General features: G+C 36.3%; 1 protein-coding gene across 1 annotated transcript in view; it reads left to right on the top strand.

Annotated features, from left to right (window-relative positions):
• The window catches only part of DMD (dystrophin), a 2,218,635-nt gene that overhangs the window by 790,420 nt on the left and 1,408,976 nt on the right, over positions 1 to 19,239 (top strand). Inside the window, exon 17 of the mRNA XM_063601607.1 lies at positions 6,168 to 6,343. Within this exon, the coding sequence (XP_063457677.1) occupies positions 6,168 to 6,343 (176 nt within the window). The remainder of the gene's footprint in view (positions 1 to 6,167; positions 6,344 to 19,239) is intronic.

Below are 19,239 nucleotides of genomic sequence, written 5' to 3'. Positions count from 1 at the left end.
TTTAAAGATGCTTCTAATTACTTTGAAATATGTTCCTTCAGTGCCTAGTTTGTCGAGGATTTTTAACATGAAAGGGTGTTGAATTTTATAGGATGCCTTTTCTATATCTACTGAAATGATCATGTGGTTTTTGATTTTTTGTTCTGTTTATGTGGTGAATCACATTTATTGACTTGTGTATGTTGAATCAACCTCGCAACCCTGGGATAGAAGTTCCTTGATCATGGTGGATTAGCTTTTTGATATGCTGCTGGATTTGGTTTGCTAGTATTTTGTTGACTATTTTTGCATCTATGTTCATTAGGGACATTGGCCTGAAGTTTTCTTTTTTTTTGTTGTGTGTCTGCCAGATTTTGGTATCAGGACAATGCTTCCCTCATAGAATGAATTAGGAAGGAGCCGCTCCTCAATTTTTTGGAATGGTTTCATAGGAATGATACCAGCTTTTCCTTCTGTATCCGTTAGTATTCAGGTGTGAATCTGTCTGGTCCTGGGCTTTTTCTGGTTGGTGGGCTTTTTGTTCCTAATTTAATTTCGGAACTCATTATTGGTCTGTTCAGTGATTCCATTTCTTCCTGGTTCAAACTTGGAAAGTTGTAAGTTTCTAGCAATTTATCCATTGCTTCTAGGTTTTCTAGCTTGTGTGCATAGGAGTGTTCATTATGAATAGTCTCTAAGGGTTTTCTTAATTTCTGTGGGGTCAATGGTATCATCCCCCTCGTCATTTTTTATTGTGTTTATTTGAGTCTTCTCTCTTTTTTTCTTTATTATTCTAGGTAGTGGTCTATCTTTATTATTAATTCTTTCAAAGAACCAGCTCCTAGATTCATTGACCTTTTCTATGCTTTTTTGCATCTCATTTTCCTTCAGTTCAGCTCCGATTTTGGTTATTTCCTGTCTTCTAGCTTTGGTGTTAGTTTGCTCTTGTTTCTCGTTCCTTGTGATGTTCGTGTTGTAATTAGAGATCCTTCTAACTTTTTGATACGGGTGTTTCGTGCCATAAGCTTGCCTCTTATCACTGCTTTGTGTGTGTCCCAGAGATTCTGGTATGTTACATCTTTTTAAATTTTCATTAGTTTCAAATAATTTCTTGATTTCTGCCTTAATTTTATTGTTTACCCAGAGGTCATTCAGGAGCAGTTTGTTTGATTTCCATTTTAATGTATGGTTTTGAGTAATTTGCTTAACATTGATTTCTGTTTTTATTGCACTGTGGTCCAAGAGTGTTGTTGGTATAATTTTGTGGGTTTTTAAAAAATTTTCTAAAGATTGTTTTATGCCCAAGTCTCTATATCATATTTTTATTGTACCTTTAGATATGTTTGGATACACAAATACTTACCATTGAACCTACACTGTTCAGTATAGTCACATGCTGTACAGGTTTGTAGCTAGGAGCAATAAGCTATACCACATAGGTTGGCTGTATAGTAGTCTGTACCATCTAGGTTTGTGTAAGTACACTCCATGGTGTTCGTACAAGGACAAAATTGTCTAAGGATGAATTTCTCAGAACGTGTCCCAGTTGTTAAGTTATACATGACTTGTAGTGATTCCTAACAAACTGGAGACAGTGGTAGAAAAAAAGTATTTTATTTTATTGTATGTCCTTTTGTATTCTTTAAATTTGCTTTGATGTACTTATGTTTCTTTTTTTAAATGTGCATTTTTTAAACAAGTGGAAGAGAAGATGGAAAGAAAGAACTTCATTGCTTGAGCATAGTTTGTTTTTTCCAGGCCTATCAAAATAACACAATCTTACTGCAAGAAGAGGCGCACCCTGGAATAATATCAGGATGCTGGCAAATGCTCTTCCAATTTTCTCAGAATGAGAAAATGTAAATTTTAAAGTTTAAATTTTTTTAACATATGTAATCTTATGAGTAAGAAGGTTGACTATAGAAAAATTCTTCAAATTTCCCTGAGCGTTTGGAAAAGATAGTGGTTACTGCTGATATTTACTATTATAGAGCACTTATTTTATTCAGATATTATATCATTTAATTCTCAAAACCAGGACTGGCTACATAATTTGTGGGCCCAGTGCAAACTGAAAACAAGGGCTTCCTGTTCAAAACCTAAGAATTTCAAGACAGTGGAAGCAGAGCTTGAAAACAAGCATGGAAGCCTCCTGAGCAGGGGCCCTGGGCAACTGCATAAATTACCAGCCCATGAAGCTGTCCTTGCTTGTAACACACCTGTGAAGAAATGTGTTACTCTTACTTTAAAGATGAAGAAAATAATGCACAGATTTGAGATAAGAACCAACCAGCTCCAAATGTCACAGTGTATAAACTATGGATCTGGTGTTTAATAATTGTGGAGACCGGCTCCAATGCCTCTACTTATAACCACTCTAAGAGGAATCAGCTCCCAAATGTAAAGACAAGTATTTCTAAACTATTTCCCATTTTTACTAGGGAAATTAACTTGCAGTTAAAATGAATAGTATTTTAAAAAGAAATGTATTTTCTTTTCATGATATCATTTTAGAGTCTTAAATAGACTCATAATCAAAATGAAGAAAGGTGACTGGGTAAAAGTATAGTTAGCTAGATACGAAGATTGTTGAATATAGGTCAAACTATATTCTATTCTAGTTTTGACTTTGCCATATTAAATATTTTAGTGAAGGCACTAAGTTATTCTTACCATGCTTGAAGTTTTCCTCATTCTAATGCACTGAGTGACAGGAGTATAATTCCATAGATCTTAATATATAAATAGAAATGATAGATTTAAAACAACAGTTTGGCAAAACTTTCAAAATTTTTCTTTGCTTACAAAAGCAACATTTTGCAGATAATATCTTATAGAAGAAATTTGGAAACTAAAGGAATACAGAAATATACACTGTACAACAGAAATTATCTCTACTTTTTCTGTCAAAAACCAACCAATGTTTATGTCTAGCATTGTTTACTCAATACTGTAAAGCAAACGTTTTCCAATGACATTAAAATATTTGAAATACAATACTCCATCCACATTCATATACCATAATTTACTTAAACCATCATCTATGACATGAGGTTGTTTCCAAAAGTTACTGTTATAAAGACCCTATAAACAAGGATAAATATTATATCTAGCCTTCAGCATCAAATTAAATCTAAATGTTAAAATGCTTGCTGAGAGAAATCTGTTTTCATAACATTTAAAGAGAAAATTACTTGATTACTGTATGTTTGGTGTAATTATTTTGCATACTGTTATTTTTCACGTGGCATTCATCTTCACAATTATTTGTGTGATTATCATCGTCCCTATTTTACCGTAAGGTTCCTAAATATGGAGTTTCTATTTTACTCATTTCTGAATGTCCTGTAGTGAATATATATTCAATAAACATTAGAATTTTATAGAAACCTTGTGGTTCAGCTGCTGAATAACTTACACAGTTTTAGAATTCTTTGATTGACTATGGTGTCCAAAGCCAAGAAACATTGGTTTCGGATGGCGAATCAAATTATATCTACTTCTAGCAAATAACTGGCATTATAGAGTTTGAAAATGATATTTATCAGGGTCATGATTATTAGATTTCAAATCTTAGACTATCTGGTAGAAATGATATTCAACTTACTCTGTTTTTGTTCAGAACTCAAAACAAGTTGTAACAAGAGGAAGTCTTAATCAGGCAGGATTCCTCTGGTTGTTAAGAACATCTTTCCCAATGGGGAAAGTTTGCTTGCATGCTAAGAAAGGAGCTTTCTGTTTCAGGGAGTAGTGAGCTCTGTAATAATCAGGAGGTTATGTTAAATGGCCTTTATAGTCCCTCTCCTGTCTATATTTCCTAATGATTCTAACACATAATTACGTGGCAATAATAGTTATAGTCAATAACTAAAAGCCATAAGGAAATTTAGTACATGACTGATTGTTTTTTATTCTGATTGTATGAAGTAGGTTTTGAGAGTGATTATTAATTTGTTATATGTAATGAGTTCTACCCTATATTTACAGGGTGAATGCACAGTTTTCTTATTTCTCCATCCTGAAGGAAATGAAGTAGTGTTTTTCAATTACAGTGTAGTGATTATTATATAGAACAATTACAGACTCATGTCTTACCACTCTTTTATTAAAAATGATTCATTTTTCTTCCTTAAAAGGTTTAGTATATTTTTAAATGCAGCTTCACAGCATATCATGTTGTCATTTCCCTTTACCCTCCATGGGCACATCTATCCAATTTTATAAGTAGATATCAAGAAAATATTAATATTACAGAAATTAATTTAAGAGTCAAATTTTTAGTAGCACAAATGTTCTATGAGATTGGATATAACTGCATGAATTAGCTTGGTATTTTCAGAATCTCTGCATTCTGGTCTGTATGTTTAAAATTAGGTATTTTCTTAATCTGCAAAATATTATCTTCTAGCCTCCACTGTATGCAAAGAAAGTTTGCTCATGGTTAAAAAAATATTCAAATAAAAAAATAAATTATCTTGGGATCCTACTAAAAACTGCATTTTCTTCGCAAAGCAAGTTTTCTCATGGTTAAAAAATATTCAAGTTACAAAGTAAATGCTCTTGGAATCCTACTAAAAACTACATTTTCTTTTTGACTAGAAATAAACCTAATTTTATCACGTAATGGTCGTTTTGTGTTGGGTGCAATGTTTGAGTTTATATTTTAAGCTTTTTTTTAGTGCTATGTTGCTTTCTGCTTTCATCTTGACATAACTTGTCAATAGACTATAATTAAAGTTGTTTGATGTTCAGTGATTGATTCTAAATAATGAGTCTATGGAGATCCTAGAGAAGATAAAACCTGTGCTTGGCAAATGTAGAAACTGTAACTCTTAGTATCCTTTTAGCCTACCAAAATGGAAATCCTTCAGTCCCTCACATAGGTAAAGATATGTCTTTAAAAAAAGGTAGCATTTTTAAGCTATGTATGTCAAAGCAATTTTTACTTAAGACATCATGGAAAAGATTTTATTCCTTCACTGTTCATTGCCAATTTGGAAGCTGAAATAAGAAGATCCTGAGGCTTTTCCCATTTCCTCACATGAAAGGAATCAGTCCTCGTGTATGAGGCAGGGAGATTACTACAAACCCTTCCCTTACCTCTTGGCAAATTCAGGAAAATTCCTAAAATGAATCTTGACCCAGCCAGATCCCTGCTCCTTTGCTTGTAACCAAAGGCAGTTTCAATGCAGGCCTCTTGTGACTTCCTTGGAAACAGACCTTGCAAATAAGTTGGATTGCCAGAAGGGTAATGATTACCATCCCAAGAGGTAACGTTACAATCGTCATGAAAGGAGCTCTGTGAGACGGAGAATATGATAAGGAATGATTGTCTCACCATTATATGACTGGTCTATCTCGTAATGCCCATGTATTGAGGTGATGGCCTCTCATGTCTTGGCTCACAAAATGTATTATTCCAAAGATGGATGAACTGTTGCCCCCTGCCTGCTGCCAAAAGTATGAACAGGAGGTAATTGAGATTCTAAACCAAGAAGTGTCTCCAGTGATGAATATGGGAACTCAAATATTTGAATATAATCACTAATTTAAATCAAACAAGAGTAGTGTGTTTTTAAGCATTTGAATAACATTCAACATAAAGATATATATGGACTAATATGTACTTTATGTTAACCTTTTATTGTAATTTTAAAAGCTGTTTCACTTATTTGATTAAAGAGTCGTTCATTACCAAGTTGAAATAATTTTATTTAAAAATGTATAACATAAAATAATCAATGTGTATGATAACCAAAAATGCATTCTACAACAATTAATAAGCATTTAAAATGTTCTAGGCAATGGAATTGGTACTGATGTACGTTAGTAACATTCACATTAATGTAAACATTTTAAACAGCATGTACAATTAACTATCAGAATGAATTATACTCTACATTTTTCTCCTCTGCCCCCACCCCTTATTTCCTACAGTTTGACCAACATATTGAAGGGGTACTAAATTTACTTTCGATGTTGAGATTACTTTCCTTTGCTATTTCAGTCAACCAAACTTAAGTCAGATAAAACAATTTTATTTGGCTTCAATTTGGTGCTATTTTGATCTGAAGGTCAATCTACCAACAAGCAAGAACAGTTTCTCATTATTTTCCTTTGCCACTCCAAGCAGTCTTTACTGAAGTCTTTCGAGCAATGTCTGACCTCTGTTTCAATACTTCTCACAGATTTCACAGGCTGTCACCACCACTCAGCCATCACTAACACAGACAACTGTAATGGAAACAGTAACTACGGTGACCACAAGGGAACAAATCCTGGTAAAGCATGCTCAAGAGGAACTTCCACCACCACCTCCCCAAAAGAAGAGGCAGATTACTGTGGATTCTGAAATTAGGAAAAGGTGAGAGCATCTTAAGCTTTTATCTGCAAATGAAGTGGAGAAAACTCATTTACAGCAGTTTTGTTGGTGGTGTTTTCACTTCAGCAATATTTCCAGAATCCTCGGGTACCTGTAATGTCAGTTAATGTAGTGAGAAAAATTATGAAGTACATTTTAAAACTTTCCCAAGAAATCACTATCGCAACAGAAACTAAATGCTTAATGGAAATGGTGTTTTCTGGAGTGAAAGAAGAAACTATAGAAACTATAAGTGATAAACTACTGTGGTAGCATTTTAATCCTAAAAGTTTCTTTCTTTCTTTTTTTTTTTTCTTCCTTATAAAGGGCCTGCTTGTTGAGTCCCTAGTTTTGCATTAAATATCTTTTTTTTTCCAATAACGGAAAGTGCATTTTCATGAAGAAGTACACCTATAATAGATGGGATCCATCCTGCTAGTTTACGAGAACATGATGTCTCAGTCTGCGCATCCTAAATCAGGAGTAATTACAGAACAGATTTCCTGTTCTTCGATATTTATAAAGTCTTATCCTGAAGGTGTTAGAATTTTTAACTGATCTTTTTGTGACTATTCAGAATTATGCATTTTAGATAAGTTAGGTATTATGTAAATCAGGGGATATATTAAAATGATGGCAATAAAATTTTATGAGTGCAAAGCTGGCATAAAAATTATTTTAAAAGGTACAATTTCCCTTTCATTCCAGTTATTGTAATTCTAAGATTAAGAAAGAACGTTAAAATCTGCCGTATGTTTTTAAGCAGCATATGTTTAGAAACTCATGGAACACTTGACATTAGAATTTGTGTATACCAGGGTAGAGAAGTTTGAAAAGAACACACATCTAAAAATACCATGTCAGATGTTCTAAGAAAAAAATAAATCTAGAAAAGTTATTCAAATATATTATTTGGGACTTTTAGTACTTCTCTATTAACTAATGACTTATGACCTACTTTGATAATTCCAAAGTAAATCACTGGGCCTTTTCTCCCTGGTTGTGTCAGCTTGGGCTAAGCAAATCCACTAGTCCAGGTGTCACCAAACTAAGGCCTGCTAACCAAATTTAGCATGCTGCCAGTTTGGTATGGCTCATCAGCCAAGAAGTGTTTTTACGTTTTCAAATGGTTGAAAATAATCAAAAGAAAAATAATATTTTACGACATGTCAAAATTACATAAAATTCAAATTTCAGTGTTATAAATAATGTTTTAGTGGAACACAGCCAAACTCATTTATTTATCATTTGTGATTACTTTCGCATTACAACGGCAGAGTTTGAATAGTTGTAACACAGACTGTATAGTCCACAAAGCCTAAAATATTTATTATCTATCCTATCACAGAAAAAGTTTGGCGACCCTTGCTCCAGTCAAATGGCTCTCAAACTCTATGAATATTAGCATTCTTTTTGTGGCAACAACTTTCAGGAACTTCCAAGCACTCTACTCATGATGGTAATAGAAAATCTAACAAAAATTGATGGAGTGGAAAGCATAATGGCACAAATCCGTGAAGCTTTTGATGAATTTCTTTTATTATTCCTAGTAAGATGTACATTAACTTGTTTGTTGTCACATTAAACATGTGTTTATAGACAACGCTTAGTGGACATACAGATTTATGGATATTTTGCAACATTCCAACAACCCTCCAACAGTTCTCCAAACAGAGTAATAGGGACACCTAGTTGCCTAACACTTTTAATGTCTTCAGAACTTGCCTAATACAGAAATTAACAAAGCAAGCTGATTCATGTCAATCTCTGTCTTCAACAGCTTATTATTGGCTCCTGTTTGGAGAATGGATTGTGTTGGAAAAAAAAAGTGTGTTCTGACTTCTTTTTGTTTTCAGGAAAGAGTGGCTAGTGGTGAAATACCTTCTCTCCAAAATTTGTTTGTATCATAAGTTTTCGGCAATTTTTGTATGTGCCTAAATGAGAAGTCCCATTGGGCACATAAAGAAAGATTCTTCAAATAAAAGCTAACATAAATTGAGGATTTATTATGTGCTCAGTAGTAGATTCAGTGTTTTATTGGCATCACATGTATTTTTCCTAGTAACCTCCCAAAATAGGTATGGCTATAATTACTTTATAAAATTATACACAGCTACAGTGTACCTGAGACCGGATTTGAACTGAGGTAGCTACAAAACCTGGGCTGTATAGTAAAATGTCTTTTTCATAGATATATGACTAAGGTAATCCTATTGATTTACCTCAAGCCATCCCAGTTACACCTGTTGTCCCAGCATAATTATATATAGCATCAACTTTCACTCTCAAGTGTGTCCTGATTTGGATGGCAAAATTATCTGAACACTCTATGTACGACACTTGATTGATAAATTTAGACTGAACGAAGATAGCAAAAAGGCAAACATTTAGGAACAAATTCATTAATTGATAGTTGTCTACAGGGTGGAATCTTGTTAAAGTATTGTAATGATTAAAGAGGCATCATGCAAATATAACCATAAGCTTTATATTAGCTAGTGCCCCGTTTTTGTATCATCTGAAGCCCACTAATATTTCACTGAATATTGAGGTCTTGACCATCTGTTGAATAGTGTTTTATTTAAATGATGTCCTCTTCCAGCTTCTGTGACACACTACCAGTTGTCACCCACGACTCTTTACCTGACTTGTTTTATTCCTTCTGCCTTATTCCTATGGGAGTATCACACAGATCCATCTCTTTGCCTTTCTGACTTCTTTTATTTTGAGACAGTGTCTTGCTCTGTCACCCAGGCTGGATTGCAGTGGCGGGATCTCAGCTTACTGCAACCTCCGCCTCCTGGTTTCAAGCAATTCTCTGCCTCAACCTCCCGAGTAGCTGGAATTACAGGCACCCTCCACCACATCCAGCTAATTTTTTTTGTATTTTTTAGTAGAGACAGGGTTTCACCATCTTGGCCAGGCTGGTCTTGAGCTCCTGACCTCGTGATCCACCCACTTCAGCCTCCCAAAGTGCTGGGATTACAGGCATGAGCCACCATGCCCGGTCTTTTGACTTCTTTATCTGGATTATCTCCTCTCATTGATTCGAGCCTGGCTCTAAGTGAGTGACTCCCAAATCATGTAGCTCCAGATGTGACACTCTCCCTCAAATTAAAGCTTTATATCTCTAAAGCTATTTCCACTTGTGCATCCAGCAACTGCCTCAATGTTCATCAAATGCAAACATTTGTTCCTTCCAATTAACCATACCTACTTATACATTGCACACATATTTTAGTTATAATTCATTGCCTGTGTGTCTAGAGAAGTAGCAAATATGGAAAAAATCATTGCTTTTGGAATCAGAATTACTGAGGTTTGAATGCTGCCCTTTTTTTTTTTTTCCAACTTTTATTTTAGGTTCAAGGGGTAAACGTGTAGGTTTGTTACATGGGTAAATTGCGTGTTGTGGCTGTTTGATGTACAGATAATTTTGTCTCTCAGGTAATCAGCATAATATCTGATAGGTAGTTTTCCCATCCTCACCTGCCTCCCACCTTCCACTCTCAAAATAGGCCCCGGTGTCTATTATTCCCTTCTTTGTGTCCATGTGTACTCAGTGTTTATCTCTCACTTATAGGTAAGAACCTGTGGTATTTGTGAAACCTGCCTGTTTTAATTACTAGCTTATGAGCGCAGGCAAATTACTTGTTATCTGTGCCTCAGATTCCAGTATTCTCACTTTATAAAACACCTGTCATGAGGATTAAATAAGCATTTAATACATTGCCTTTAAGGTGGTAAACATTCAATAAATGCAGTGGTTCGATTCTTGTTTGGTGGTGGAGACCATAGAGATGATGAAGATGGAGGAAGATTGTGGTGGGTAGGAGGAGTAGAAGTGATGGTGGGAGAGGTAAAGATAGTAGAGATGATGATGATGGTGGCGGAGGTAGTGATGGAGATGGTAGTCATCTATTATTGACAAGGAAAAATTCCATAATAAACATTATCTCAAACCTAAGAAATGTAAAATTACCTTCCTGTTTTCCTCTTCAAAACAGAATTTACCACCTGACATCTCTAGTTCTGTGAATGTTTCTTCTACTTTCTTCTCCTTATTTATTATAATTAGATTGTATTATTGGGCAAGTGCCATCATTTCAGTCATTTCATGTTCATTCGAATTGCCAAGTCCATAACCTGAGCCATATACCTCACTGTGGAGAGAACTGCCCTCCTTTCTAATTGATTTACTAAAATGAATATATCTAAAATGATGCTTTTTGATGTCTCTCCAGACATGCGAATTCCCATAAATCCAGATACCTCCAAAATAAAACCCAAGTGCTTCCTATGGCATTCAGTATTATTCTCATTCTCCACTAATTTTATGTCTACCTTCCCAATAATCATTATTCCACTTCAGCCAGTAAATTACATTACATTCATTTTGTTGTATGCCTTCATGCCACTCACATAAAATTTCTCATTGCCAGTCAAAACAAAGGAAGCCTATTATTACACTTCTTTATATTTTACTTAGATTCCATTGTAGCAAATACCGTGGATACAATAAGTAACCAATAAATGTTTGTTGAGAGAGTGAATGGTATATAATTCAAATAATTGCAGTAACTAAAATTTGACATTCCAATATCATTTAAAAATTCTACCTAGCTCTTCCTGGAATTGTTCTTAATAATAAACGTGACCATCCTGATGATCTTTAATAATTCCAATTTTACCCATTAGGGTATCCTTATTTACCCAAAACAATTAAGGGATTTAAAATTCAGCTTTCTACCACATAGTTTCTTAACTATCTAAGGTACATTTAGTCGATTCCTAAATAATTATACAGTTTCTACATATGTTGTATTTATTGCAGAAATTTTTCTCTTTACACTGAGATTTGCAAAAGTGTCTGATGATCTTGGGTCACAAGATAATTATTTCTAATAGCAAATTATTCCTGCAATTCAGTGATATTATTTTACACGTAGGTAATTATCAGAGTAAGGAACTCAGCCTAGGTTAAAACTAGATCTATTATCTAGTTAATTAGTATTTATCCAGGAGATTACTTCCTAATCATGTAGCAGTTATTTTAAGGGATTTTTCAAAAAAGCTTTAATTTATACTTTTGTAGAAACCAGGCAAAATGAATGGCAAATTGTTTTTAAGTGAATGCCATCTTAATAAAGATAATTTCCCCCAAGTAAAGCGTTCATAAATGAATATCTTTGTCCTCAAGGATAATGTAGAGGCATTTTGAAATGCCTCAGTTCACCTGGTCCGTTTTTTCCCTCCAGGGTAAGCAGACAGAATGTAAGCTTGCTTTCTCGGCTATTTCCTGCATCCTAACTACATAGGAGGATAAATTGACTGATCTACATACCTGAATTATTATTTTATATTCTACTTTTCAGTTTGTTTCTGTTTTTTGTTTGTTTGATTTTCTTTTTATGGCTGCTGTCCAGATGAAGTTAAATTGTGTCACATCTCTGGAAAGAAAATAGATAACAGATAAGATTGCTCTGCAGTTTTGTGAGACTCATGCCTAAAACATTTTTGTTTTAGATATTGATTATAACTTCAGTTTCTAAACTAAAATCTGAAAGTTGTATGGCAAAATATACCAAGTTATTTGAAGGACCTAATTAGATAATTAATGTGTCCGTGAACTTTTTTTTTTAATGTTCTATATGATAAATTGATCCTAAAATATCTGGGATGTTAAACTCAGTAATGACACTTTTGCCTATTGGCACAGCCCATAGAAACAAAACATTTTAGATGATTTGCTTCTTTTTTTCCTAAGGAGACTAGACTTATGCATGTTTACAGGTTAATTGAGGTCCAGAAAGGTTAAATAACTTGCTTTCAGTTGCAAAATAAGGACTGGTGCTGACTCTCCTAAATCCATTCTAGTGTTATAGTTGCAATGTCATGTTACTTTTTATGTATTAAAGGAAAACGACCTTGGTTATAAATTCAAATTTCGCTTTAGACACTATTTTTTGTTAAAAAAAAAAAGAAATAGAAATCTTGCATACCATCTTCACATCCTCAAAAAGATAACCATATATCAAATGTTCTTGAGATTATGTTGTCTTATGCATCAAGAATAAATCAATAACAGTGTTTTGAAGAGTATAGTAATGTGAATTCTAGAGAATGCTATGGGATCAGAGAATACTTAGAACAGTAATATTCAAACTGCAGTGCATGAAACAGTATCATCACCTGGAACCTTCTTTGAAATGCACATTTGGAGGGCCCTTCCCAAACCTGCTGAATCAGAAACTCTGCTGGTGGGCCCAAAAATATTTTACAAGCACTCTCGGTGATACTGATACACCATAAAATTTGAGAACCCTCGCACTGGCATGACAACAGTGGTTCTCATGCTTCAGCATGTGTCGGAGTCACTAGTTTCTAATTCTAATAGGCGTGGAGTGGTGCCCAAGAATTTTAATTTCTAACAAGTTCCCACGTGATTCTGCTGCTACTTATTTAGGGCCCACACTTTGGAAATCAGTTCACTGGAGTGTCTTGTCAGTTACAGTCTGACCCCTGATTCTCTTTCCTTATGCCAGCCCCCATAAAGGGGCTTTCACGTATGTCCGTGTGAAGAGACCATCAAACAGACTTTGTGTAAGCAACAAGGCTGTTTATTTCACCTGGGTGCAGGCGGGCTGAGTCTGAAAAGAGAGTCAGGGAAGGGAGATAGGGGTGGGGCCGTTTTATAGGATTTGGGTGGGTAGTGGAAAATTACAGTCAAAGGGGATTTTTCTCTTGTGGGCAGGGGCGGGGGTCACAAGGTGCTCAGTGGGGGAGGTTTTGAGCCAGGAGAAGGAATTTCACAAGGTTAATCGCTCAGTTAAGGTGGGGCAAAAACAAATTAAATCACAGTCGTGGAATGTCATCAGTTAAGGCAGGAACCGGGCATTTTCACTTCTTTTGTGATTCTTCAGTTGCTTCAGGCCATCTGGACGTATAGGTGCAGGTCACAGGGGAAAGGATGGCTTAGCTTGGGCTCAGAGGCCTGACAGGGGCCATCTATTCCTGGGCAGGTTAAGGGATGCTACTGTTGCATCTTGTGACACCTTACTGCTGTATAATGAAATGATCTATCCATATGCTTGTTTCATCCACTAGAATTAAAGCTTCCCTGGGCCAGGATCCATTTCTTGTTCGTTACCTGTGTGAAGTCTTCTGTGTAGTAGGTGCTCAATTCAAGCCGTGAATAGAAATGCACTATAACGAGAACTGGTCCTAGGAGATATTATATCTTTGGATGTCTGGCTACAGCAGCTATGTGAAAATGTATTCTTCCAGAATGCAAGGCGTAAAAGAATATCAACAGGAAAGAAGACAGGATCACATTCCCAGAGCTGTGACATATAGTTTTGTTTGTTCTTTGAGTGAGGAAAATGGTACTCATACTTATTCATCTAAAAGGGGAAGCATAGCTGAGTGCAAATAAAAGTCAGTTTTTAATCAGAAGACCTGAACTATCTTTATTCCCTTACGTACTCCTGATTCTTTCCTTTACCCTCTCATACTCTACATCAAGCACTGAAACTGCTCTCAGCAAGGTCGCCAGAGAGCTCCTTAATTGCCAGCTCCAAAGGTCACTCTTCAGTTCTTTTGCCTTTTTGACCTTTGTCTTGTGCTTGACAGAAATGATTAGTCCCTTCTTGAAATTTTTCTCTCCTGCAGTTTCTGGGACATTGTTCTCTCCTGTTTTCTTTCAGAGTATATCTTCCCTGTCTTCTATTCCTGCCCTTTAATGTCAGTCTGCATAAGACTCAAATTGTGATTTTATTTTCTTCTTTTGATGCTTTATTTTTTGGGGAAATATCATTTATAATCTTTATCATCACCTATATTTTTGATTCACAAATAGATATTTCTACCTCTCCCTCTCTCCTGATGTTCATCCCTGTATAATTCAAATGCTTATAGGCTTTGTATTCCTGGATTTCTGACTGGAATCTAAAATATAGTTTTGCAGTTTAGATCGTACAACTCTAGAGAGGGTCATTCACATCATAGTCTCTAAGGATGGCACATCCTGAACTTGTGCAGTGAACAACCTGTGCAGCCATTCACAGTGGTCTTGATATCTGCCACATCACTAAATCCCTCCAAATGTACCTGTTAAATTCTCTTTAGTTTGTTATTTTTTTCTACATCCTTGCTGCCTTCGCCCTAGTTAAAACTGAAATTTTTCTGTATGAAATTTTTAACTGATTTCTCTGCCTCTGATCTCACCTCTCTTATCCATGCTCTTTACAGCCTCCTGAGGGATATCTTAAAATGCAGTTTTAATTAGATTATTCCCCTGCCCACAAATCTTGAAATGCATGGCATAGAAATTCTTTTGTGATCTTTAGCTGCCTACCTCTCCAGCTTCACTCCCTTCTCCTCTGCTCCTTTTTTAAAAAAATATACCAGTGCTACTCCAAATAATCTGCAAACTTTTTATTACCAGTTCACAATTGAGATAAGAAGCTTGAGCCAGAATATAAATCAATGTACTGCTTCCTTTGTCAAGAAAGTTCGGCAATTAAAAAGCAAAATAAGATCTAATCGTTTGTTTAGTGACTCAGTTGATTTATACTCTGGTGAAAACTCTTTTCTTCTTACAGACTAATAGCAAACAGTTCACTGTCTGCTACAGACTGAACTTTGATCCACACTGCCCTATGCTTTAGCTTAAATTAACCACTCTTTGATCTCCAAATGCTCTGTGCTTTCTTAAGCTTCTGTTTCTTTGTACCTACTGTTTTCTCTACCTAAGATTCTCTATAGATACCTTTCTGTTTCCCATTCCCATGTTACCTGCCACCGTGCTGATAACCACCTTGTCTTTCTGGTTACCTAACCTTTCAGAGGCAGTTCTCAGCCGTTTGTGTGTTTTGTGTTTTTGTTTTGTTTTGTTTTGTTTTGTTTTTGGAGACGCAGTCTCACTCTGTTGCCAGGCTGGAGTGCAGTGGCACGATCTCGGCTTACTGCATCCTCTGCCCCGTGGGTTCAAGCTATTCTCCTGCCTCAGCCTCCCAAGTAGCTGGCACTACAGGCAAGGGCCACCATGCCCAGCTAATTTTTGTATTTTTAGTAGAGATGGGGTTTCACCGTGTTGGCTAGGATGGGCTCAATCTCTTGACCTCATGATCCTACTGCTAAGGCCTCCCAAAGTACTGGGATTAGAGGCATGAGCCACAGTGCCCGGCCACTTCTGAGCCTTTTTAACACTTCCATTAAAACATTTGCCAAATTGTATGGTAATGACTTTATTTTTGCATGCCTGTATCTCCAGTAAACGCCTTGAGGGAAGAAATCATTTCTTGTCATCTCTAGACCTACAATGCATAAACCAGAAGTCAGCTCATAGTAGGTATTGAATAAATATTTATTGGATGTTGACGAGGGATTTTCCAGGTTTTGTGCGAGTCTTGTCAGAAACACAAAATCACTGTGATTTAAAGAGAGGAAATGTAATACAAGGAATTGGCTAAGCAGGTAAGTAGAAAACTGAGACGCAGTGCAGGGGACGGAGAGGCAACTCAAAGCACTAGCAACGTAAGGAAGCTGCTAATATCCCTAGAGCTGGAGAAACAATACAGAAAAAGTGATATTACCAGAGCTCAGAAGCTGGGGCTTTCTAACAGAGATTAAACTAAAGTTAGGACTGCCAGGCAGAAAATTGGATTGTTTAAGAGGGAGCTCGCTATCCAGAGAAAACAGAAGCCACAGTAGAGATACAGCTGCTCTAGAAATGCCACCCAAGGTAGTTGGAGAAGAAAAGAGACCTTGGCTTTTCTCTTCCTTCCACCTTCCAATATTCTGCCTTTGCCTCCAAATGAACAATTAGGAGGGCAAGTGGTGTTGGGAAATATATATCCCTCTAATACAGAAAGGACAGAAGAAAAGTGGGGAATAGATCTGAGAGCAGATGGGCATATTACTGCACAGATGGGTTCTGGCCGTGCATCTTCTGCTCATAAACTATGTGACTTAAGCCACTTAATCTCCCCAAGAATCTATTTCGTCACCCCTGAAATGGAATGTATATGGCCTTCCCTGTTTGCCCTCACACTGTGGAAATTATATTACATGTGTTTGTCTTGAAGAATGTTTACATTTAAAAAACAATGCCTCCTTTCCCCAGGAGAAAGTTGAGTTTCCAATTATTAATTCAGGGATGGTATCTTCCCATGACCACATTTATATATTATTCTTATTCTGACATCTTCTGAGAGTATTCTTAGTAAAGTCTTCCCTGGTCAGAAACCTGTCTCTTTACAAATGAACACATATTGTGCTACCACAGAGATATAAAAATGATGCCAGGCTGGGATGGCCTGAATTGTGTCCTCCCTAAATTCTTATGTTGAAACTCTAATCTCCAATGTGATGGAATTTGGAAATGGAGACTTTGGAAGATAATTTGATTTAGATGAGGTCATGAAGATAGGGCTCTCTTGAGGAGATTAGGACCCTTATAAGAAGACACAACAAAGAGCTTGCTGGCTCTTTCTCCCTGCCTTGGGAGGACACAGCAAGAAGGAGGTTGTCTTAGGCTGTTCTTGCACTGTTATAAAGAAATACCTGCAACTGAGTAACTTACATGAAAATTGATTTAACTGGCTCACAGTTCTGCAAGCTGTAGAGGAAGCATGGTGGCGTCTGCTTCTGGGGAGGCCTCAGGAAGCTTTCAATCATGATGGAAGGCAAAGGGGAAACAGGCACATCACATGGAAGAATGGGACAAGGAGAGTGAGACAGTGCAGGGGGAGGTGGCACACATTTGTAAGTGAGTTCTCTCAGGAGAACTCACTATCGCAAAGACAGCACTAAGCCGTGAGGGATCCGCTCCCATGATCCAAACACCTGCCACCAGGCCCCATTTCCAGCACTGGAGTTTACAATTCAGCATAAGATTTGGGAAGGGACGAATATCCAAACTATACCAGAGGCTGTCTACAAGCCAGGAAGAAGGCTGTCACCAGGAACTGACCCTGCTGGTACCTTAATTTTGGAATTGTAGCCTATAGAACTGCGAGAAATAAGTGGCTATTGGTTAAGCCACCCAGTCTATGGTATTTTGTTATGGAAGTGCAAGCTGACTAAAAACTGGCTTTGTTAAGCAATGAGTATTACTTCTGTTTTGACTAAAGTTCATAGTGATGCTTACTAACACAGTAGACGGATTGAAACAGGTCATGATGCTGGCAGTGGGGCATTAAGTACACGTCAGATTGAAATGGCTTTCCACATTGCACTAGATCCTTTCTGAACCCGGGTTGGAAGTTATTTAAACTTGAAAGACCCACAAGCATGTTGAATTCTCTTAAACTCAAGGACCTTTCACACTGAGAGTGTTTAAAGTTTAAATTGCCTCCCACAGGGTCCAAGTTATCATCCAATGCATGGTGGGTTTCTTTGAACACTTCTGTAGTCATTATGAGTCCACATCATTTCAAGAAAGAAGAGACAGCAACATTAGTTTTCATGCTAATTTTCCTGTTCACTCAACTAATATCTAATGGATTGCTATGGTATGTAAAACACTCCAGTTACTTTAACTGTAAATCTAAGCTTTCCCTCAGGAAGCTTGCACCCAGCATAAACTGTCATGAAGAAGTACTAATAAAATGTTAGAAAAGTTGTAAGGAAGAAAAGTTCACTTCCTGCTTGAGAGGCATGGAAGACTTATGGGAAAATTAGCATCTGACTGGATAATTAAAGAGTAGGGAAGCATTGGGCTCAAGATGAGGAAAGTGACAATTCATTGCAGGGGAAAGCCTGTATGCGAACAAAACTTACACGGGATTAAGTATTCTTGTTTGCCTCCAGCAGAAGTATGAAGTAAAGGAAGTTTAGAAGTAAGGAATGAGGTTGAAAAGGTAGGTTGGGTTCATAATAACTGAAGGTATTCTATAAAAGATTAAGGCATGTAGACTTAAACCTTCTGGTCATGGGGAGCCATTGCATATTTTTGAGAGAGAGAAATATGATATGGCTACTGTGAACCATATCATTTTGATCTCACTTGAGAGTTGGGAGAGAGAGGCCATCTTACCTTGGTTTCATAGACTGGGAAGGGGGAAAGAAAAGTTTTCTCTAAAGGGCCAGACAGTAAATATTTTAGGTTTTGTGTATCATAAAATTTATTTTAAAACTACCCAACTCTGCTACTATAGCTAGAAAGCAGCCGTAAACAATGTATAAATGAATGAGCATGACTGAGTTCCAGTAAAATTTTATTTACCAAATTAGATGGCAGACCATATTTGTCCCATAGAACATACTTTGGGGATTCCGGCACTAATGGGTAAAATGAGACTATTTTGCTGTTGATTTTCGTTTATATGTTTCATTGTCTTTGTTATAGCTGTGTTTCCAGTTTTTATTCTTGTTATTCCAATTGTGGCTTTTACTTTATCAGTCATTAAGAAGACACTAAAACAAATATGACTACTCTCACACGTGAGAAAGTGAGAAATGGCATAGGGCTTAAAGCCAGTTAAAAAAGGATCATGGAAGATAATAATAACAATAGCTAATATGTATATGGCTTCTACCAAATATTTGCTACATATTAATGTATTTCACACTTAAAATAGCATTACGAAGTAAGTTTTATTATTGTCACTCTTTGCCAATGATAACAATGTGTCATAGAAATTTCAAGTGACTTGCTCATGGTCACACAGTTTACAGGAAGCATCGCAGCTAGGATTTGAACCCAGACAGCCTAGCTTAGGGTGTTGCCTTCGGAAATTCCTCACCTTGCTATGTTGTAATAAGTTAAAGGTGATTTCATCAAATTATTTAGCTGAAATAAAATGCTTGACTGGGACTCCTTAAGAATTTGCCAAATTCTATGGACACTGCACTTATTCTAGATTATGTCTGTTCTACATTCTGAAGTATCATTG

Source organism: Pan paniscus, chromosome X, assembly GCF_029289425.2.
Source record: "Pan paniscus chromosome X, NHGRI_mPanPan1-v2.0_pri, whole genome shotgun sequence".
Taxonomy (NCBI): Eukaryota; Metazoa; Chordata; class Mammalia; order Primates; family Hominidae; genus Pan; species Pan paniscus.
This window is presented reverse-complemented; position numbering and strand designations above follow the sequence as displayed.